Consider the following 24,557-nt stretch of genomic DNA (forward strand, 5'->3'; position numbering starts at 1 on the left):
TTAATTCACTTATTCAGCACGTATTTTTTGTGTATATTCTGTGTGTAAGACACTATCTGAGAAACCAGAGCTGTCTTAGTGAACAACAATAGACCAGAATCCCTCTTTCTTGAATTTTAACATCTCTTGGAAAGAGAGACATTAAATAATCAAAGAAAAAATAATATTTAAATGCTAATAAGGAAGAATACAGAGTGCATAAAAGACTATAATAGAGGGATCTGAGCTGGATTAAAGGGTCACTGAAGTTTTCCCCAAAGAGTAGACATTTTAACTGAAATCTGAAGCTTAGAGGAATAAATCAAGAGAAGAGAAGAGCTAAGAACACAGTAAACAGAGACAATTGAGTGTCAGGTCTGGAGGGTATTTAATCAGGTCACACAGTGAATCAGTGGTGTTGACAGGAATAGAAGCCAGCTATCCTGACCCTTGGGACAGTGCTATTTTCTTGACCCAAGACCACTGAAAGCAACTGATTCAGGACTTTGCATGTCCCATTTAGCTGATATCCTTGAGCCCAGCAGGCCTCTCTCCTAGGTTGCAGTATCCAGAGCCTTGGCCTGCCTAGACAGTGTTCTTGTGGTGAATTAGAAAAATATGCTGTCTTCTGGGCTGTTTAAGCCCTAAGGGCTCAAAGCTTGTGCAAAGTAAAAGGTATTGCTAGCCTTTTCCAGGCAACCACAGCCGCATGTCAGGGCCCTGGCATTACTAACAGAGTACACTTGAATTATTTCCCCCACTAGCTCCTTGGATAAGAACACTGCTCAATTCTAAATAGTGATCCTGATGAACTAAATCCAACTGGTTGAAAGCTTCCTACTGTGGACCACTATCTCTAGATCACAGCCCTTTGCCTAGAAGAAATAGGAGCAGCATCTTCTTGAGAAGATACATTGAAGAGGCCTGAGAGGGTCCAAGCAGAGCTGCCTGATGATTTCCAAGTGCGGTTTGGTGCCTTGTAAAGAGTATTAAACTGGGAGTAAGAGGACCATACCCTTGTCTTGGCTCCTTGACGTTAGACAAGGCTCCTGTTTCCATACCTCAGTCAATTTCAACATTTATTAAAAGGGCCCTCTGACACCACAGTGCACAAGTTTTGTTCAATCTTAAGTTTAGGAACCCCCAAATCCTCATCCCTATTAACAGAAATTATAGCATTTCTCAGGACAACCAGTATCATCTAGACTTGAACTAGATTTTATCCCCTTGAGTGTCTGTACCTAAAAGGAAGGGTATTTTATACCTGAGATACTTAGCAGTATCTCAAACCCAGTATTTCTTTTCACTGAGTGCAATAATTTAATTATTTTTGCTTTCCTCTATTTAATGTTGCTATATGCCTTAAGTAACATGTAGTCAACATTGAAAAAGATAGCCTTGCCTTCCAGAAGCCTACAGCCTATTGGTGAAGACATTTACACAGGCACCTATCAGGCACAGGAGAGGAACACCTAGCTCTGCCTGGAAGAACCAGAACAAGCTTCCCAAGGAAGTGAAGTTAAAGCTGAGACCAATGTCAAGCTCAATATTAGGCTCCATGAAGATTCAGAAGTGAACAAAACACTCTGCCCTTAAGAGATCCATAGGCTAAAGAAGAAGAGAGCTATTAAAGTCCTCAAACAATAGTCAAGGGTTCTATACAACAGATGACAGAGCATCTCTCTGGAGTAAGATGGAATGGTCACCATGAAGGTTTCACAGAGAAGGGAACATTGGAACCTGAGCCTGAGGAATAGGTAGGAATGCTCCACCAGGCATGATGGGGGGAGATATCCCAGGAAAAACAAAAAGCATGAACAAAGGCATGGGAGTGTGAATGGGCATGCCCTGTGGGGACAAGTAATTAGCTCAGAGCATGGGAAAAGAAGCAGAATGCACAAGGAGAGAGTAGCCACACCAGGCCAATCTGATTAGCTGCTTACTCCTTGGCACTGAGTAGTAATTCTGCCTTTTACCCATCTAATTGTCAATGATGGCATTGGAACTACCTCCAAAAAAGTTATTCCAGTGCCACTTATAAACACACATTAGAAAAACCAAGAGGATTTCTTTCCCCTGTATGAAAAACTTTTGGTTTGAAGGATAGGCAGGGCTCATTAGTAGAGATCCAAGAGCAAGCTGTGCAGACATCTTGTGCAACAACCTAAATTCCATAGCAGATGATGTCACCTGTAAGTGACTTATAAATGAAGCAAGGCTTTGGTTGCATCTAAACAATTTATCTGCACTGATACCCTGTGCTACAAGAATGGCTGCCTCAGCGCTTCGGCTGACCATTGTCCTGGGACTACTTGTCCTAATCTCGACTTGCCATGCAGGTAAGTGTTCCTGATCACAGCCCCTGCATTGTGCGGTAGTTAGCCGTGACTGGAGGAGGTTGGTGGCACAGATCCAGAACATAAACGGGAGGGAGGAGGAAGGGCCTTTGGGCACTGTAGAAAGAGCACGGGACTGGAAGATGAGAGGCAAATCTTCCAGCAAAAGGAAAGCAGAATTTTTATTCAAATATGCGTCAGTTACAGCCTCTATCCTCAGTGAATGTATGAACTTTGGAACCATTTTTTCTTATATATTCATGTAATAGAGTGTAACTATTATATTACAAACTCCTTGAGAGCCAGGGGGTGTTTATTTTTTGATGATTAGTTCAAAGGTGTAGAGTAAATACTCTGGAATAAGACTCCTAGGCCTGGCTCCATCACTAATCAGAAATGCGACTTCAGACATGTTATTTAACCTCTCCGAGCCTCACATGTAAAAGTGAATATCAATAGTTAACGTTTACGTAAAGCTATGAAAACTAAATAAAAGAGACAAAGCAAATTGGAAAAGTATCTGGTCCACAATAAACAGCCAATAAATATTAACTGTTATTATTATCATGTATGATCTCATTAGATTCTCATAATAATCCTGTTAAGGAAACATGCACAGTTTTATCATTTCCTTTTTTACAGGTTAATAAACTGAGCTTGCAGAGGGAAAGTTACTTGAGCATAGACTCAGGGGCACTGTATTTTTTCAGAAATTTACGATTATATTGACTAAGAAACTCAACAAGGTAGTTAACGTAAATAAAGGCTATCCCATATTATATTTGAAAAGAGAAAATATTCAACTATGGGCTTTTGTAATTTGTTTCTAGTACGTCAAATTTCTTAATTTTTATTATTATTATCTATATGTTCTGTCTTCCCACATTTTCAAATTTCTTAATATTTTAACAGCATGTTTTGATTTTCATATCTCCTAAATCACTAGAGAAGAAAGCTATTGTGAATCATTTTGTGGCTATTATTTATTTTTTAATTGAGATTCATAATAATTTACATCATTGCGAAATTTCAGTTGTACGTTATTTCTTGTCTGTCACCACATAAGTGCTCCCCTTCACCCCCTGTGCCCACCCTCCACCCTGCTTCCCCTGGTAACCACTAAACTGTTTTCTTTATCCATGCGTTTGTTGATATTCCACATCTGAGTGAAATCATATGGTTTTTGTCTTTCTCAGTCTGGCTTATTTTGCTTAGCATAATACCCTCCAGGTCCATCCATGTTGTTGCAAATGGGATGATTTTGTCTTTTTTATGGCTGAGTAGTATTCCATTGTGTATATATATATATATACCACATCTTCTTTATCCAGTCATGGGTCAATGGGCACTTGGATTGTTTCCAAGTCTTGGCTATTGTGAATAGTGCTGGAATGAACATAAAGGTACATATGTTACTCTGGATTGTTGATTTCAAGTTGTTTGGGTAGATATCCAGTAGTGGGATAGCTGGGTCATATGGTATTTCTACTTTTAGTTTTTTGAGGACTCTCCATACTGTTTTCCATAGTGGCTGCACCAGTTTGCATTCCCACCAGCAGTGTAAGAGGCTTCCCTTTTCTCCACATCCTCTCCAACATTTGTTGTTTTTGGTCTTGGTAATTACAGCCATTCTGAGTGGTGTAAGGTGATATCTCACTGTAGTTTTGATTTGCATTTCTCTAAAGATTAGTGATGTTGAGCATCTTTTCATGTGCCTTTTGGCCATCTGTATATCTTCCTTTGAAAAATATCTGTTCTCATCCTTTGCCCATTTTTTGATCAGGTTGTTGTTGTTGTTGTTGTTGTTGTTGAGTTGTGTGAGTTCTTTATATACTTTGGATATCAACCCCTTGTCTGATAAATGATTTGCAAATATTTTATCCCAGTTGGTGGGTTGTCTTTTCATTTTGTTGATGGTTTCCTTTGCTTTGTAGAAGCTTTTTAGTCTGATGTAGTCTCATTTGTTAACTTTTTCTTTTGTTTCCCTTACCTGAGTAGACATGGTATTCAAAAGATGTGGCTAAGACCAACATCAAGGAGTGTACTGCCTATATTTTCTTCTAGGATTTTTATGGTTTCAGTTCTTACATTCAAATCTTTAAACCATTTGAAGTTAATTTTTGTGTATGGGGCACGATAATGGTCTACTTTCATTCTTTTGCACATAGCTGTCCAGTTTTTCCAACACCGTTTATTGAAGAGACTTTCCTTTCTCCATCATATGTTCTTGTCTCCCTTGTCGAAGATTAGCTGTCCATAGATGTGTGGTTTTATTTCTGGGCTTTCAGTTCTGATCCATTGATCTGTTTGCCTGTTTTTGTGCCAGTACCATGCTGTTTTAATTACTATAGCTTTGTCGTCTATTTTGAAGTCTGGGATTGTGATACCTCCAGCTTTGATCTTTTTTCTCAGGATTGCTTTGGCTATTCGGGGTCTTTTGTTGTTCCACTTAAATTTTCGGATTCTTTGTTCTGTTTCTGTGAGGAAGGTCGTTGGGATTCTGATTGGGATTTCACTGAGTCTGTAGATTGCTTTAGGTAATATGGATATTTTGATTATGTTTATTCTTTCGACACATGAACATGGAACATCTTTCCATTTCTTTATGTCTCCCTCAGTTTCTTTCAGTAGTGACTTATAGTTCTCAGTCCACACGTCTTTCGTCTCTTTGGTTAAGTTTATTCCTAGGTATTGTATTCTTTTTGTTGCAATGGTCCATAGGATTATATTCTTGATTTCTTTTTCTTCTAGTTCATTGTTAGTGTATAGAAATGCAACTGATTTTTTAAAATTTATTTTGTACCATGCAACTTTGTTGTAGTTGTTGATTATTTCTAGTAGTTTTCTGGTGGATTCTTTAGGGTTTTTTATATATAGAATCATATCATCTGCAAATAGCAAAAGTTTCACTTCTTCCTTTCCAATTTGGATTCCTCTTATTTCTTTTTCTTGCCTAATTATTATGGCCAATACCTCCAGTACTATGTTGAATAGGAGTGGCAAGAGTTGGCATCCTCCTCTTGTTCCTGTTCTCGGAGGGATGGCTTTCAGTTTTTCGCCATTGAGTATGATGTCGGCTGTGGGTTTGTCATATATGGCCTTTATTGTGTTGAGGTACTTTCCTTCAATATCCATTTTATTGAGAGTTTTTATAATAAATGGATGCTGGATCTTGTCAAATGCTTTCTCTGCATCCATTGAGATGACCATGTGATTTTTATTCCTTATTTTGTTAATGTGGTGTATCGCATTGATTGACTTGTGCATGTTGAACCATCCCTACGTCCCTGGAATGAATCTCACTTGATCATGGTGTATGATTCTTTTAATATATTGCTGTATTCGGTTTGCCAATATTTTGTTGAGGATTTTTGCATCTAAGTTCATCAGTGATATTGGCCTATAGTTTCCCTTCTTCATGTTGTCCTTGTCTGGTTTTGGTATCAGGGTGATGTTGGCCTCACAGAATGTGTTAGGAAGTGTTCCATCTTCTTCAATTTTTTGGAATAGTTTGAGAAGCATAAGTACCAAATCTTTGAATGTTTGGTAGAATTCTCCAGAGAAGCCATCTAGTCCTGGACTTTTGCTATTTGGGAGGTTTTTGATTACTGTTTCAATCTCTGTACTTGTGATTGGTCTGTTCAGAGTCTCTGTTTCTTCTTGATTCTGTTTTGGGAGGCTGTATGAGTCTAGGAATTCATCCATTTCTTCTAGGTTATCAAATTTGTGGGTATATAGTTTTTCATAGTATTCTCTTCTAATCCTTTGTATTTCTGTGGTATCTGTGTAATTTCTCCCTTTTCATTTCTAATTTTATTTATTTGAGGCTTCTCTCTTTTTTTATTGGTGAGTCTGGCTAAAGGTTTGTCAATTTTGTTTATCTTCTTAAAGAACCAGCTCTTAGCTTCATTGATTCTTTTCACTGCTTTTTTAGTCTCTATTTCATTTATTTCTGCTCTGATTTTTATTATTTCCCTCCTTCTGCTGACTTTGAGCTTTGTCTGTTCTTCTTTTCTAGCTCTGTTAGGTGCATTTTAAGATTACTTATTTGAGATTTTTCTTGCTTGCTCAGGTGGGCCTGTATTGCTATGAATTTCCCTTTTATAACTGCTTCTGCTGCATCCCATAAGAGTTTAGTACATTGTATTTTCCTTTTTGTTTGTCTCCAGGGATTTTTTAAATTTCCTTTTTGATTTCTTCAATGATCCAATCGTTGTTCAATAGCATGTTCTTTAGTCTCCACATATTTCTGACTTTCCCAGTTTTGTTCTTGTGGTTGATTTCTAGCTTCATAGCATTGTGGTCAGAAAAGATGGTTGGGATGGTTTCAATCCTCTTGAATTTACTGAGGCTTGCCTTGTTACCCAGCATATGGTCTATCTTTGAGAATGTTCCATGGACACTTAAGAAGAATGTATATTCTGCTATTTTTGGATGGAATACTATATATATATATGTCTATTAAGTCCATCTGGTCAAGTGTTTCATTTAAATCTACTATTTCCTTGTTGACTTTTTGTCTAGATAATCTGTCCACTGAAGTAAGTGGGCTGTTGAATATATTTCAGATTCTGTGTAGATTACATCATGTTCACCACCTGAAAACTAATTATAGTCCATCCCCTCACATGTGAGCTTAATCACCTCTTTTGGAATCACCCCTTCCCCTATGGTAACCACCAATCCAATCTCCAATGCTATGTGTTTGTTTGTCATTGTTTTTATCTTCTACTTATGAGTGAGATCATATGGTATTTGACTTTCTCCCTCTGACTTATTTCACTCAGCATAATACCCTCGAGGTCCATCCATGTTGTCACAAATGACCGGATTTCATCATTTCTTATGGCTGAGTAGTAGTCCATCGTGTATAAATACCACATCTTCTTTAGCCATTTGTCCCTTGATGGGCACCTAGGTTGTTTCCAAGTCTTGGTCATTGTGTATAATGCTGCAATGAACAAGGGGTGCAAGTATCTTTATGTCTTTGTGTTTTCAAGTTCTTTGGATAAATACCCAGCAGTGGGATAGCTGGATCATATGGTAGATCTGTCCTTAATTTTATGAGGATACTCCATGCTGCTTTCCATAGTGGTTGCACCAGTTTGCACTCCCACCAGCAGTGAACAAGGGTTCCCTTCTCTCCACATCCTCTCCAACATTTGTTGTTTCCTGTCTTGTTAATTATAGCCATTCTGACCGGAGTGAGGTGATACCTCATTGTAGTTTTGATTTGCATTTCCCTGATAGCTAATGATGTTGAGCGTCTTTTCATATGCCTGTTGGCCATCCGTATATCTTCTTTTCATATGCCTGTTGGCCAACCGTATATCTTCTTTGGAGAAATCTCTGTAGAATTTCTACATTTTTATCCTCAAGAAGACTAATTCTTTCCTCCATAAGATCAATTCTATTTCCTAATGTTTCTAGATTATTATTTATTTCACTAATTGTGTTTTTCACATCCAGAATTTCTACTTGATCTTTTTTTTTACAGTTTCAATCTCTTTGGTGAAAAGATTCATCTTATTGCTGAGCTCCTTGCATTATCTTTCCATGTTTTCTTGTAAGTCATTGAGTTTCCTCATGAAAGCTATTTTGCATTCTCTGTCATTTAGGCTGTATATTTCTGTGTTTTCAGTGTTGGTTTTGGGAGAATTGTCATTTTCCTTCTGGTCTGAATTGTTGCTGCAGTTTCTCGTGGTGTTTGATGAACTATCTTTTGTGGGGCATTTGTGGTATTCTTAGGATGCAGATTCCGCCTGTTACCGCTAGGCGGGAGCAGGAGCAGTGTTTCTGGCCCCACCCCATCTGCTGGAAGCTGTGGGGGTATTATGGGTGCTTGCCCCAGCCTGGGGTGCGTTCAGGCACTTGTGTGGACTGTCCTTGTCAGGCAGGGCTTTCTCCCTAGGCTAGGGCCACTCTTTGGTGCCTCAGGGGTGCTCTGAGCTCCCGCTCCCCACCAGAAAGAGATCACCAGTCACTGAAATCTACCACACCTATTCCTGCAGCCGCCCTGCACACGTTCCCTCTTTGGGAGTGCAGCTGCACTGTGAGTGCGTGCCTGGGAAGTGTTTCCCCAACGCAGAAATCTGCTGAGGTCCCTGTTTACGATCCAGTCTGCGGGGACACTGAGCTTGGCTGTCGGGGCTTCCCTGCTGGGACCCGGGTTCTGGCTGCTCCTTGCCGGCCCTAGGGCATGGTGGGCTCCCCCTCCCTGCCAGGAATGTAAGCACGTGTGGGTTCAAAACTGCATTGCCTATTCCCGGAGCCGCCCGGACAAGTTCCCTCTTTGGGAGTGCAGCTGCACTGTGAGTGTTTGCGCGCACCTGGGAGGTGTTTGCCCCAGCGCGGAAATCTGCTGAGGTCCCTGTTTACGATCCGCAGTCCGTGGGCCGCTGAGCTTGGCTGACTGGGCTTCCTTGCTGAGACCCGGCCTACGGCTGCTCCTTTATGGCACAGGGGCGCGGTGGGCTCCGTTTCTCCACGGGAGAGCGACCATGAACGCCGGCAAAGGGTTACCGCCGCCTCCTCTTATGGTCGCGCCACTGAGTATTCCCACTTTCGCGGCGTTTGCACCAGATTGGAAAGTGTGTGCGTGCACAGGGCTACCGGGGGAGAGCAGGGTGTGCTCACCTATCTCCACCACTTTTAGGTGGGGGTGGGGGTGGCGCGGGGGGCCAATCCATCCACCCTCAGTTGTATAGTTGTGTGTTTTTCGCAAGTGTCCTCTTGTGCTGTGTGGGCTTCCTCCGTTGGTCAGTGAGTGTCCATTTAGTTGTAGTTCAAAAGGGGGAAAGACAAAGGAAATAACTCACGCTGCCATGTTGCCATTGCTGTTATTAATAAAAGTAGTAATAATACAGCAAGCATTTGTTGTGGACTTACCTTGAGCCTGGTGCTGCCATAAGTGGTATATATCTGATATAGAATGTGTATATATATGTATGTGCATATATATATATACACATACATATATATGATATATATGAAAGATATACAAAATACCTTTCAATCCTGACACTAACACAACAAGGAAACTGAGAGAGAGGTTAAGTATTATGTGCAAGGTTACTAATTTGTGACTAATTCTTTGTTGAAGACAGGAATCAAACTCAGGTGTGTAGGACACCAAAACATATGATCCACCAAACTCTAATACCTCTTAATATATGGCCCTACAGTCCGAGGGCTGGGCAAAGGATCCGATTTTTACAGACGCCAATCCAGGACTCCTTGCTTATTGAAAAGCTAGTATTTAGCGTCATATTAAAATTTTAAAAATCAGTAAAATCAAATTGTTGTGCAAGTAGGCATATAGGAACACAGATAAAGGGAACTCACTTTTCATGCAAGGAATTGCTGCTTTGCACCTGGTAAATGTCTTCAGGGAACAATTTCTTGAAGGTAGTATTATATCATGTAAATAACATGCTCTGTGGAGTTGAAAAAATTTAGGTTCAAACCCTAGCTCAGCCACTTTCTAGATGTGTGATTTTAGGTGAGTCGTTTAATTTCTCTGAGCATCTGTTTTCTCTCCTATAAGACTGTAATACCATCACAGATGTGAATGAGGACTAAGGCACGTGATGAGAGCGCCAGCTTAGTACCTGCACAGTTGGCATACCACAGATCTGTAGTATCTTTCCTTCCTCTTCCCGTGTTGAACACAGAGTGATTCTTCTGGGCTCTGTGGTTGCCCTGCACTTTACGTGAGGATCGTGTCCATTTTCACCTTAATTCAGCCCGTGCTATGTAGATAAGAATGGGCTCAAAAAACACTTGTTGAATGAAAGAATCAAGAACTGAATGAACGAATATTTGGTGATTAGTATATTGATTTTGGTTATTGGTCCTAGATTGGTGCTTCTATTAAATCTTCTGTTGTGACATAGCAAACAATAAATATTTTGAAATTTGAACATTGAAAGCCATACTTTTTTACTAAAAGTTTCTATTTTACAATATACTATAGATGCAAGGTTCTAATGTAACTTGACAGTCTCCACACAAAAATCTAGTTACATCTCCTTCATTCAGAGTCATGGGGTGTGTTGTCTACAAGTTGGGACTTCTTAAGTCAAAACTTATGGTGAGGATGGCAGACACAATACAGGATACTCAGTTAAACTTGAACTTCAGGTAGACAATGACTAATTTTTTAGTTTAAGTATGTCTTAAATACTGCTTGGGTCATTCTTATACTAAAAATGTATTTTTTGTTTATCTGAAATTCAACTTTGACTGGGTATTCTGTATTTTTATTTACCAAATTTGGCAATACTACTTGTGAGGCTATAATAAAAGGAAAGATAAAGGTCCTACTTCATCCTGGCAGCAAGATCCAGAGTGAAGGCCATTTGTAGCTGCTCACTGCCACTCTTCCATTCCTTTTAATTTCCTGAACCCTTTAGACCACTAATCAAAGTCTCCCTCTGCCCCCCACCTCCGGGACATTGCATATCAGCAACCTTACTCTCTGGATCCTTGACCCACGTTCCAAAGGGCGCTTGATCAAGAGTCAAACGTAAGACTCCTGCAGTTACAGTCCTATCTTCTTCTCTTGTTATTGTGAGATCTTCTGCAAGTCACTTAATCTTTTCAGTTTCTTAGTCCAGTGATCTGAAAACCACACCCTATACGATTGGCCAAGGATAAAATTACAGTATTTATAAAATTATTTACAGAACTATCAGATAGAATTTCTCCTTGTCATCATTATTATTACACTACTTTCAAACTTAGAACACACTTGCACTTAGATGACAACTTTTCCGTCAATGACTATGCAGCTCATCACAGAGCCCTTAAGAATCCAGGGTTGAATACCAGACATAGGATTTAATTCTGTTTCTGTCACTTACTAACTCTGTGATTTTGAACCAGCTCCTAAACCTCTCTCAAATTCTTTTTCTTTACCTTTAAGTTGGATAATAATTTTGCCTGCTGCATAGGGTTGCTGTGAGAATAAAATGAGACAATGCATGAGATTGCCTGTCTTAGGTATATGCCCATCAAATGTTAACCATTATTATTTCATCCTCATTATTATCATTACCACCGGCCCAGGGATTGCATGGAGAAAGAGACATAACATCAGGCATTCTGTGTTTCAATCCCGGCACTGGCATTTACTAGCTGCTTAACTCTGGGCGAGTGACTTGAACTCCATGAGCTTCGGTCTTCTCATCTGGAAAGGGGAACCATGCCTATCAAAGTCTCAATCTGTTCGTTTGTTTTTAGGAATAAATGAAATAATGCATGTGAAGACTTTAACCAGGCAGGCATTAAATGTTCATTAAATGCAACTATATGAGGCTCCATAATGAGTGAGTGGCAGTATAAAGGACTCTAAGGGCTTCCTACAAAGAAAAGAGACTTCCCTTTCTTATTGCTGAGAATCACTTCTGAGATTCTGTTGTATTTTTCAGACAACAAACCAAATGACAAGCCAGATGACTCAAGCAAATCTTCAGAACCAGAGTTCCCAAAATTCCTAAACCTCTTGGGCACGGAGATCATTGAGAATGCAGTGGAGTTCATCCTCCGCTCCATGACCAGAAGCACGTAAGCACTGGGACAAACCTTGCTTTTGTCCAGTTCCCTGTTGGTAATGACCACATCTCATTAAAATGAACAAGAAATAAAATTGTAGTGCATGCCAATGTATTACTTTTTTGAAAAGTTTTGCTCTATCTTAACATACATCTGCATCTGAATGAATTTCCCTGAACTCTTGGGGTGAGCACATTTCCATCAAGTGGTTTCATAAAATACTTTTATCTCAAGACCAAGCAGGGAGGAGGAAGAACACCAGACCAGGGGACGGAAAGCCAGGTTCTGGTCTTGACACAGGTGCTACTCTACTGGGTGATGTTGGGCAAACCCTCCCTTCTCTGAGCATCTCGGTTTTGTCCTCTATAAAGTTAAAGGAATAAAGGACCCACCAAGTACAGACACTGTAATTCTTTGGTGAAGGTAGGGGGTAGAGATGTGTTCATTGGTGATAGATGTGATAAATTCTGCCTTTATTTTCTAGTTTGAGTAACTCAAGAGGATTAGCAGAGGCCGTAGCTAATCTCTCCTCAAAGACAATCTGGGAACCTCTCGAGGAGTGTTTGTTCTGATCATGAGGGATTGCCATGGTGGCAGATCACACATAGCCCAGAATTTTCTCAATGTTCTCAACATGCTTCCAAGCCCCTGTGCCCAACTCCTAATACATCTTACTCCAGTCTACATAGCTCTGATTTTTACTTCTACTTCAACCTATTCTTCATTCTCCCCACATTACTCTCCCCAATTTCAGCTCTCCAGGATCCAATTGGTTCTTCTGAACTTCCAGGTACTTTCAATCCCCACCTCTCTGGGCCTCTGCTCTCTAATTCTCTCCTGCATAGAGAGAGCAAGTTTTTGGTCTATTATCCACCTGCTTCAGAATCTGCTAGAGAACTTATACAAAACGCATGTTTCTTCGCCTCCTCTTGCACCTTCCTGAGAAAAGGCTAAATACATGCTTCTTAATAAGCTTTCAGGTGATTCTGATATACAGTAAATTTTGAAAGCCATTCATTAGATGCTCTGGGATACACCGCTGGGCCTTAAAGGGCCACACAGCCTTTAAATTTATATTCATGTTTTGTGTAAATGTGAATCTTTACGTTTTTCTATGGAAAGTGCTTCTGACTTTTATTAGATTCTCAAAGGGGTCTATGACTAAGAACAGATTAAGAACTACTTTATATAAAAGCAATTAAGGGCCATCTTATAATCTCTGATCTGCTTAAATCAATATGTTTTGTCGACGGACAGGATTCTGCATACAATCCTCATGCACAAATTGTTGAAATGCACAGGTGTTGATTTTTGTATTGTTATGTTATTTTTACTATCGTGACTGCTTATGCAACTGTTGCTTTCCCATGGTTGTTAATGTAAACAAGGAAGAAACTGACAAGCAAACAGTAACACCCATTATGTACAAAGTACATATTAGACCCCAATTGAATTCATTTTGTTATAAATCACAACAACGGCAATGCAAGGGGTTGAGACAATAATAGTTCTTTTTATTCCTTCCCTGGGGAATTATCCAACTATGAAATAGCACTTTTTTTCTCAGTTAACCCTAAAAGTTGACCATCTGTAGTACTAAAGTATTGCTGTCAGCTCTGGGTTCAGAAATGGGAACTCATCTTCTACCATTTTCTCTTTCCCTCATTATATTCTGAATAAATGATGTTCTTTCTGTTCCTGGAACTTACAACCAACTCAGGCTCTCTGCCCTTGTTTTCATTTCTGCTTAAAATGTTCTTTCCTTTTCTCAAGGCTAGTGCTTTGTCCTGCAGCTCATCTAAAAGTCACTTCCTCAGAAAACGATTCTATAGCCATTCATTAATAAAGTCTCCTTTCATTCCCTGGTTATTCTCCACCACTTTACTTTGTGGTAGTGTCATTATAACATATATCATCATCTCAAATGATTTATGTACTTTGCATTATGTAGCTACAGTCATGCGTCACTTAATCACGGAGATATGTTCTGAGAAATGCATCGTTAAGCAATTTCATCGTTGTGTGAACATCATAGAGCATACTTACACAAACTTAGATGGCATAACCTACTACACGCCTAGGCTATATGATATTAATCTTGTGGGACCACTGTCATATATGCAGTCTGCCACTGACAGAAATGTCATTATGCAGCGCATTACTGTATATGAAAGTAGGGACTGGATATATCTAGCTCATTACTACAACACAGTATCTTGTAAGTCATATCAAGCACTCAGTAATAATTGTTGAATTAATTAGTTAAGGAAAGATATCTTAGAGATCAGATCTAAAGCCCATCGACCCCAGTTTGACTGAGGGATCTTTGTTGAAAGACACAGAAGTCCTTGCTCAAGGAAACAAATCTAGCTGTCTTCCCTCTGTCTACAGAAAGATCATAAATATAATGGAGAATGGAAAATGGAGGAGAGGATCAAGAAGTACTCCTAAGCACTTAGTATGTGCAAAGTAGGAGCAGGAACTGTGAAGGAAAAATCTAGACTGTAAATCCCTTCTCAAAGAATTTGCAGTCCTTATGGCAAGACGACATGAGCCATTGCAAAGATAACTAAAGTGCTAAATGAGATAAATATCAGACAAACATCACAGGTAATTTCTAGAGAAAGGCGCTGTCACTGGACCCAGGATGCTTAGGAGAGTGTTTACGGCAAACGTGAGATTCAATTTGGTCCTTAAAGGGCTCAATGAGACTTGATTAGAAAGAGAGAATGATAGGAATGGTGGAACTTCATAAAGATGGAAATTTTGCTTTATTTTCTCTAATATATCTGATGACTAATTACTGTGTCAGGCATATAATAAATGCTAGATGTGTGCTTTCAGGTCGATGAATAGACCCGCTCACTCCAATTGCCTTCTGGATTCCCTTGGAGCAATGTGAACTACATTCTGGTCACCAGTGCTCTAAAAAATTCCTCTGAACCTTTTGATAAGTCTCCAATTCTCATGAATTTCCCCCCAGCCCTGGGTTTCTGTGACACAACATTTTCCTGGTTCTCTCCCTCCCTCTAGCCATTCTTTCTCATTCTTTTGACTTCACTTTTCTTCGTGCATCTGCCCCTTAAACATCATTGCTCCTCAAGTCTCCAAATGTATCCTGCCTAGTTTTTCACATCACAGCTTCCACATTGGGAATATTACTTATAATCTAATGAGTTCCAGATCCAGATATCTTTTGCACTCTTTTTCCTGAGCTACAGACTGAAATGACTAATTTTCTGCTACAAGACCTCACCTAGGTTTTCCATCAATACCTCAAATTGAACTCATCTAAACTCAAGCCCATCATCTCACTTATAAACCTGCTCCTCTCCCATCTTCCTTATCTCAGGAAGTCACATCCCCATCCACCCAGAATCCAGAAATCTCAAGGTCTTCTTGGATCCTTCCTGCTCGTCACCACCTTCATCCAATTGCTGAATATTTTTTCATTATATTTGTTCTTTGAATTTTTTTCCTATACTATTACTATTTTTCCATCCACTGACTTGTTGGTCTAGTTGAGTCCTTCATCGTCTCTTTCCTGAGCTCTTTTTATTGGATTTATAATTACTTTCACTGTTTCTGTCTCTTCTCACTCCAATCCATCCTCTACCTACTACCCGAGTTATATAACAAAGACACAAGTTTGGTTCTATCACTGCCATGCTTGAAACCCTTTCAGGCATTTCCTTTGCATACGAAATCAGAGTAAGTGCATTCAGCTAATGTTAAAGGTTCTTGCCTGACGCCAATATATCTTTCAGTCACACCTCTTACTCATGAAGCCAGACACCTGACGCCCCGATGACAAATGATTTCTGCTTCACAGCAGGTCCTGTTTGTATAAACCCCCAACATCTTTGTACATGCTTTTCTCTCTGCCAGTAATGCATGACTCCCAAACCCAACTCTTCTCTGTTCATCTGGCAAGTCCAATCATTTTCTAAAGTCCAATTCAAAGACGAACCCTGTGAAGACATCATCACGGATCCCTACAATTAGGAAATTCAGGTATTCATACTCTGAGATTTCATAATGCTTTGTAGGAACCTTCATTACAGCCTTTTCCCCCTCGTTGTTTTAAATTACTCCTATCGGAATGCATCTGCTTTCTCCGCTAGACTATAATCTCCTCACAGATTGAATTTTAGTCGTCTTTTACCTTCTCAGAGGCTACTCCATGTCCAATCCTTGAACAGCAGAGTATCATGCTTCTGGCATCATTCATGATTCTGGAGACCTAAGATTTTGGACTGTGCTTTGCATGTTACCAACCATGTGACCTGCACAGTTTGTTTAATCTCTCTGAGCTTCAGAGGCTTTTTCATATGTAAAAAAACATAAAAATTAATTCATTTAGACATTCAACAAATATTAATTAATTCATACTCTATGCCAGGCACTGTTCTCAGTGCTGGGTATATATTACCGAACAAATACAATCAAATATCTGTCTTTGTAGAGTTTATATATGAATAGACACTTAACTAATGGATTTGTTGGCAGATTCAAAGAGATAATTATGCATAAATGTCTTTTCAACTATGAACTATTGTGGAAAACTTACGTTTTACTTTTTTATAACATAGGAAAATATGGAGAAGAAAAGTGTGGCTCAACACTATAAGACACCTTAATGATCATTCTAACATTCCTGTTCAGTCTAAATCATAATTCATTTTTTTCTCTTTGTTTTTTCTTTTCAAGAGGATTTACGGAATTTGATGATAAACGAGGAGAACATTCATCAAAGTGACCTCCCAAGGTGATTTTTAACTTATAATTTACAGCTAAAATAATAGTATATTGGAAAAGAAAAAAGGATCCATCTGATTTTATTTAATGAATTTGGGCACCCATGCCTACCTATAAGCAGAAAAGTTATATTTTTTTGTTTTCGCCTTGCTCTTCTTGGAGTTTTTAAAATTAATTTTAAATAGGTATATTTTTATCATCTTAAAGTCACTGACAATAAGATTCTCTTAAGAGAGGAGGCACAATTGTGGGGTGAAACAAGCAAGCACTAGAAGTTAGGAGACCTGGTCCTGTCACAACCCTGCTGGGAACTTGCTTTGTGTGAGTCCGGCCTATGAAACGAAGGGATCATAGACACTCAAATCTAAGGGCCCATGTAAACGTGCAATTAGTTACTGGTGAGAAGAGTGAGATTTGCTGAACCTAATTCCAGCAGAAAGGACTAGCGTTCTCTCTAACTCCATACAGTCAGATTTATGTGCAAACAATATGATTTGAGTGCTGAGATATACCTGCTGTTTCCTTACTCAAGTCTCTTCTGAGAATAGATATTGAAATACAGAAACAGAAATGGTAGCGCTGGCAAAATAATTACATCAGTAGCAAGCATGAACTTAGTACTTACTGTTTTAGGCATTAAGCTAAGTGCTACATACCTAGTTCCTAATTTAATTCTAACATTTCCCCATGAAAAATAGGTATCATTCCTCTTCTTAAATTGTTTAAGTAAGGTAACCAAGGCTTAGGGAGATTCATTAACATGGCCAAGTTAATAAGGGAGGAGGGCAGGATTTGAACTCAAGCAGCCTGAGGCCAGAGTCTGTGCTCTATCCCTAAGTGAAGGTGCTACTGGAAGACAGAGGAGCAAAGCACAGGAGGAGGCAGTAGGAGACAGTGATAAAGCTATTGATCTTAGACCTGCCTGGAGGTGCCCACAGAAATAAAACACGATCCCTTTGGTTAACCGAGTTACCTCATACTCCAGGAAGCACAGCATCTCCCAATTTCTCTTTCGTATCTGGTCTAGGAATGCTCCTTTTCTCTATGATTTTCATTTTATAACTTGAGCGTGACTAGTGTAAGCTCAGAAAGTTACTGTCATACCCTAGAACTTAGCCCACCTTCTTTCATAAATTTCTAAGGGAGTAAATCAGGCTTGGGTGTTGGAATCAAGACATGCCTAACCCAGGCACTCCTGACTTTCACCCTAAAGCCAGCTAAGCTTCTAAAAGCATTCACTTACGTTTGCATTTTTTCCATTTCCATCTTCTCAGGGAACAGCTTATCTCTTGCTGCAGGTGTCCTAACCCTTTGCTTTCATTCAGGCTGTTGGTACACACCTCTACCCATTCGTACTCATGCTCTGAATCCTGGGAGTATCATCCTAGAGGTTCAATGTATGAGACAGTCCAACAGATAAGGCAACATGAAGAAGTAGAAAGAGCAAACGTCATAGAGAAGATTAAATTCAACTTCAAACTTGGCCACCTATTGGTTATGTGACCATGGGGAAGTCACTTGGCCTCCTTGAGTCTCACTTTACTCCTTGTTAATAATATTTAAAATGTTTGGAATTAATTGTTCCAGATCTTAATGCGGGGATGTTTTTTAATTGCATATAAAAAAATCTTTGAGTACATTCGTGAACCAATTGTAGATGCCCTAAGGGGCAAGAAGAAATGGCACAATCTATGCATATAAAAAAATTAGAGAAAAGGAAGCCTTTAAATCAAAGATTAAATTTTGGATGGTTTTATCAGGAGTATCTCTTTAAATCCCAGTGACTCTGTATTTAATAAGTAGCTTTAAAAGTTGCATTAGTTTGATAATTGCCTCCTCTGATCAAAAGCAAGTCATCATTTTAGAATTAAGTGATTCACAGCAATGCCTATTTCTTCAATGTAGAAAATTTGGCCAAAGTTCAAGGTACTGTATTTCCTAAATTAAGATAGATAGATAGATAGATAGATAGATAGATATCCCATCTTTCTCCTACAACATTTGCCCCTTTCTTATATATTCCTTCAATGCTTATTTAATCCATGCCTACTATGTGTCAGGTTCTGCCAGTGCTACCAAGATAAATAACATGGTCCAGCCATTGAGAAGTTTATAGTCTAGGCTATCACTTAATGCAGTGCACCCCAGGACTGTGGAAGGAAACAATAAAGTTATGTGAAAAGGGCCTTGGAGAAAGACGATAAGTGGGGACACCTGGAGGAAGGAGTGGTCATTAGGAGGGCTTTACGAAGAAGGTGAACTTCTGCATGCAGTTTCAGATGATGAGCAGAGAGGGGCAAGGTCTCAAAACCAAATCATCCCATAATTGGACACCAAATCAATCTGAGACCTTCCCAACCTCAGCTCAATGACATTGGCATGATTTCCTCAAGTTAATAGACTTACAACCTTAACTCCTACTGTCCTGTGTCTCTTGAAATCATGGGGATACAAGTCCCTCTGAGTCTTAAGTCATATGACATCCTAAAGTATAAATTTCCTTTCTTGTGTTAAAAAAATAATCTGATGAATCTCACAGGACTTTTAAGATTATCAAAGAAGTAAAAGATGGGAAAGAGCTTTATGAATTCTTAATTTCTATACGTATTTTTTGAATTAAGAAAAAATATACTATGGACATACTACATCACATATTTTAGACTTGCTGAGTCAGACCTTCCTAGGAAGGAATTTAGGAATAAATAAATTTAATAGGAAATCCTCATGTAGGCAATGAACAAAACTGCAGCTGGACACGACATCACTCAATATCTACTCCATGAAGTCTTATGGGAAAACTTTCTTTTAGAATTTAGAGTAAGAAAAAGTGTGTCTTCCCCAGAGACTGCTCCCTCTTTTCTGGTTATAAAACTTACGTGATTTGGTCTATTTTATTTTCTTTCCTGTCTATCCGAAAACTCAAAGTGAAATGGATGACTCTATTTATCCCTATGTTTAACCTATGTGCATTCTCCCATCATCCTTGTTGCTGATTCTTGCCTTATATATCTTGTATTTTCACTTTTGTTGTTGTTATTTCCTCAAACATGTATTATAGTTGATTTTATAATAAATCATCTCACATTTTAAAGTGCAGGGTCATAAAAGTGTTAAAGAATAGATTAAAACTCTCTCTATTTTTCTTAAGTCTTAAGCCTGCTCTAGCTGGTAATTGTTTCCCTCTCTCTGGCTTGTGTTTCTAAGGACACACCTACATGGCTCCAGAATAATGCAAGGGCAGCCAAATCTTGCTTTTCCAGTTCTTCTGCTTCACAAATCCTCCAGGACAGAGGCCTCAAAGCAACTCTCAGCAAGTTCTCAGGATTCAGGCCCTGGCTTCAATCAAACACAACTTCTTTTGAATACCCTGACTGCATTTCTTCTTCCAGAAGTCAGAATAAAAGTGTCCTTTTTGGCGTCACATATCCTAGTTTATTGAGAAGATTTGTGTTGGCGGTAGCGGTTTTTCCTAAGCATGTTTAAAGTATTTAATAATGAAAAAATATATAAAATATATAAAAATTGTTATTAACCAGAATAATCAAGGAGTGGCTCAAAATAAGGAAACCAAAGCCTAGATAAAGTAACAAGTCCTAAATCACAGAATCAGTAAAAGACAGGAAGGGAATGTGAAAGAACAAGCTCTTAAGCCCTAAAAATGTAGGAAGTTTCAGAGTTGAAATTTATTCATCCTTTTTGGATAGTCTTTCAAAAATATATGAGCCCACTCTCATGGGCTAGTAAACTAAAAACTGACCATTTTTTAAATTAACAAGGTTATTGCTGTTCTACAGAATCTTTATTCTTCTCCTAGAACAGCAGTGTGTCAGGGATGGAAGGGTCTTTGAAGAGTCTAGTGCAGCCTTTCATGTGTTCATTCTACCTCCTCATTACATAGAATTGGGACCTCGGTGGCCATTGCTGTGGTCCATGCCTACTTAGTCATGGAGGATTGAACCATTGCAAAACCTGACCCAACTGAGACAGAAAGATCCTCCCAGAATTATCTAATGCGAACAGTAAGGCAAGACTGAACTCAAAGAACCCCATGCAATTATGGCAGAGCTCTAGTCTAAAATAAAAGATCTATGTGCTTCTGCTACTGAGTTCTCTAGAACTCTCCTGGGTCCTTTCCTTCTAAAGCGCTCGACTCTGAAGGCAACTCCAGTGTATTTTTAATAAATACTTTGTTTGTCTGTCTTCCTATTTTTACTTAGCCAGAATAAGTCTGCATGCAACACAAAGAACCTGTGATAATATAGGTGGCTAAACAAAGAGTGAACACCTACTAAACACTGAAAAATTCATATTACTTTCCACAGTAATATCAGACAACCCACCTTCTGTATTTTCCAGAGCCTGTGCCAATTTCTCTTTTTTCCAGCTTCATTGAGATAAAATTGACATATAAAATTGTGTAAGTTTAAGGTGTACAATGTGATGATTTAATATCTATGTATATTGTGAAATGATTACCATGTAAGATTAGCTAACACATCCATCACCTCACATAGTTGCCATTATTCTGTACTGAGAACTTTTAAGATCTACTCTCTTAGTAATTTTCAGGCGTACAATACAGTATTATTAATTATAGTCACCACTGTACATTAGATCCCCAGGACTTATTGGATCGTTGTTGTTGTTGTGAGGAAGATTGTCACTGAGCTAACATCTGTGCCAATCTTCATCTATTTTATGTGGGATGCTGCCACAGTGTGGCTTGATGAACCATGCTAGATCTGCGACACGGATCCGAACCTGTGAACCCCGGGCAGCCACTAAAGCGGAGCACGCACACTTAACCACTATGTCACCGGGCCAGCCACCCCACCCCCTGTCCAGGACTTAATTGATTTTATAACTGGAAGTTTGTAACCTTTGAGCACCTTCACCCTTTTCTCCCACCACTCCCTCTGCCCCTGGCAACCTCCATTCTACTCTCTCTTTCTATAAGTTCCATTTCTTTCAGACTCCACATATAAATGAGATCATATAATATTTGTATTTCTCTGTCTAACTTAGATTAATTCATATTGTTACAAATGGCAGGATTTCCTACTTTTGAAAAGTTGAATAATATTCCATTATATATACATATGTACACCACATCTTCATTATCCATTCATCCATAGATGGACACCTAGGTTATTTCCCTGTTGTGGCTATTGCAAATAATGCTACAATGAAGATGAGGGTACAGAACTCTCTTCAAGATAGTGATTTCATTTCCTTCAAATATATACCCAGAAGTGGGATTGTTGAATCATATGGCAGTTCCATTTTTAATTTTTTGAGGAACTTCCATACTGTTTTCCATAATGGCTGTACCCATTGACATTCCCACCAGCAGTGCACAAGGGTTACCTTTTCTCCACATCCTTGCCAGCCTTTGTTCTCTTGTCTCTTGATATTAGCCATCTAACAGATGTGAAGTGATATCTTATTGTGGTTTTGATTTGTATTTCCCTGATAATTAGTGATGTTGAGCACCTTTTCATATACCTCTTGGCCATCTGTATATCTTCTTTGGAAAAATGTTTATTCAAGTCATTTTCCCATTTTTTAATCAGATTATTTGTTTTTTTGCTATTGAGCTGTATGAGTTCCTTATATATTTTGGAAATTAACCCCTTATCAGATATATGATTTGCAAATATTTTCTCCCATTTCATTGGTTGCCTTTCACTTTGTTGATTGTTTTGAGACTGCGCTGATTTCAAATATCACATTCTCTTAACCAAATTGCCTAAGATTTCTATTGCGTTCACCATCTGATGTACAGACTGCTTCTCCCTAACAAATGTGACCCAAAATCTGTTTATGAATTCTAAGTGCCTCATTTGAGACTGGAAATACATTTACTATAACTAAATTAATCAGCATAGTACCTCTCTGTGAGAAACATGCCCTATCCGAGCTTCTCTGTCTTTATCTTCAACTGTTTGTTGTACAATTTGAAATCACTCTTACAAGTTGGTTAAAGAAAAAAAAGTGCCAAATCCATGCTGTATTTGGTTCACTTCTAAGTAGCTGGCCAAGATCTCCAGCAATCTAGGGAGATTTTGAAGATTTCCCAATTGATTTACAACTCGCATTTCCTCTTCCTACCTTTTGTTACCTTCTCCTCCTACCCTCCATCAAGACTCCTCTCTGCAGGCAGCAGGAACACCTGTTTGTGAAGATCAGGAATCTCTTGCATTTGCATAGTGTTTTTCCTTTAGGATCCTTTCACACTATTATCCCACTGTAACCTCATAATCGCAACACCATTGGAGTAAGCTGGTCAAGCATTATTTTCTTCGCGTGACAGGTGAGGAAACTGATGCTCAGGGAGGCTAATCAACGTCATGCCTAAAATAGCAGAGCTGGTGGAGGCTGAGTGAGAACTCCAACCAGGTTTGTCTAACCTCCAACACAGCGCTCCCCTGTGACTTTTGAGGACACAACCCACAGCATCACTACTCTGTCCTCAATCCCAAAGTTTTTACCAGGAGAGCAGTAATTGAGGGAATTTACATCTTGCATTTTACAGAAATGCTGAGCAGAAAAAGCCCTTCCTTTAAAATATAATTCAAATCGTATCAATTCCTTCTGCTCCTTCCCGTCTCATTCTGAGCAAAAGCTCTATTTTTTAATTTCCTTACAATAGTGGCTATGATCCTACCTAAGCCACCTGCCTCTCACCTCTTCTACTACTCATTCCTTTGCTCCCTCCACTCCAGACATTTGGGATTCTTGCTCTTCTTTAAACACTCCAGCATGTTCTTTCCTCAGAGCCTGCATTTACTCTTCCTTCTGCCTGCCACACCCCTCCCCAACAACAGCCACGTGGCTTGCTTCATTTCTTTAAGTTTTTTCAGAGATCACCTTCTCGTTGAGACTTTCGTTAAGCTCTCTACTTAACATTGCACCCTCTGGCCCACCATTTCTCACCTCCTCTGGCTGCTAAATATTTTCTTAATAACACTCATCTTTTAACACAGTGTTACAACTTTATTTACTTTGTTCCTTTTTCTGCCTACACCCAATACAATATAAGCTCCATGAGGCAAGGATTTTGCCTCTTTGGTTCAATGTTCCTGGCACAAAAGTGAGCAATTGGAACAGTGTCTAGCAGAGTAACTTATCAATAAATATTTGCTGTGTTCTGTATTAAGCAAAGAAATTGAAATCATAGGACTTCTACTTTAGGACAAGATAATAAGGATACAAAGTTGAACATCCCATGATTCTTCCATTCAAGTAGCTCATAATCTTGATGCAGGAGATATGAGCACATAATTAACGAACCACACTCAGCACCATACCATGTAACAGAGGCATAGACATAGTATCATGGGAACTAGAACAAAGAGTCGTTAATGCTCCTTTGGGAGATCTGGGAAGACTTTTGGAAGTAACAATATTTGGGCCACGTCTTGATAGATGAGAAAGAATTTGGAGACATGAAGAAGGAGGGGAAGGGCAATTCAACCACAAGGATAGCTTAAACCAAAGCACAGACTATGACTATGCTTGGCTTTCAAGGATGGCCCTTCAAAAGCTACCTAACTTACGTGACTGACCATTTTGGATGCTTTCTTAGCTCTCTGGATTTGGAGTGTCTGTGCTCACCTGCATGCCATTTCATTTAGTTTCAGTCTCCAGATCTCTTTTATAGTTTTTCTGTAGAAAATAAAGCTTACAATTAAGGCTCTATGATAGTTTAAAAAACTGCATTGAAAAACTGTGATGCCATTTTGAATCAGGACTATGGCTTTTGGAAATAAGTTGAACCCTTATTTTTTTTGTTTTTGTATACGAGAGAGTTTTAACTTCTGGTAGGAGCACGACTTGGATGACTTACAAGTAATTGGGAGACTTTTTTCTACTAACTCAAAGTAAGAAAGAAAATAGAGTTAAGCAAAGGGAAAATTTTATATTTCA

The 24,557-nt window shown here is 39.0% G+C and overlaps 1 protein-coding gene across 1 annotated transcript; it reads left to right on the top strand.

The window, feature by feature from the left end:
* Window positions 1–2,138: 2,138 nt before the first annotated feature.
* On the top strand, window positions 2,139–22,373 carry C14H5orf46 (chromosome 14 C5orf46 homolog). Its single transcript, XM_001503845.5, has 4 exons — window positions 2,139–2,318; window positions 11,747–11,882; window positions 16,581–16,638; window positions 19,833–22,373. Exons 1-3 carry the CDS (start codon window positions 2,249–2,251, stop codon window positions 16,627–16,629), a joined length of 255 nt encoding a protein of 84 aa, XP_001503895.1. The 5' UTR covers window positions 2,139–2,248; the 3' UTR covers window positions 16,630–16,638; window positions 19,833–22,373.
* The last annotated feature ends 2,184 nt before the right edge of the window (window positions 22,374–24,557 follow it).

The sequence above is a fragment of the Equus caballus genome, chromosome 14 (assembly GCF_041296265.1).
Source record: "Equus caballus isolate H_3958 breed thoroughbred chromosome 14, TB-T2T, whole genome shotgun sequence".
Lineage (NCBI taxonomy): Eukaryota > Metazoa > Chordata > Mammalia > Perissodactyla > Equidae > Equus > Equus caballus.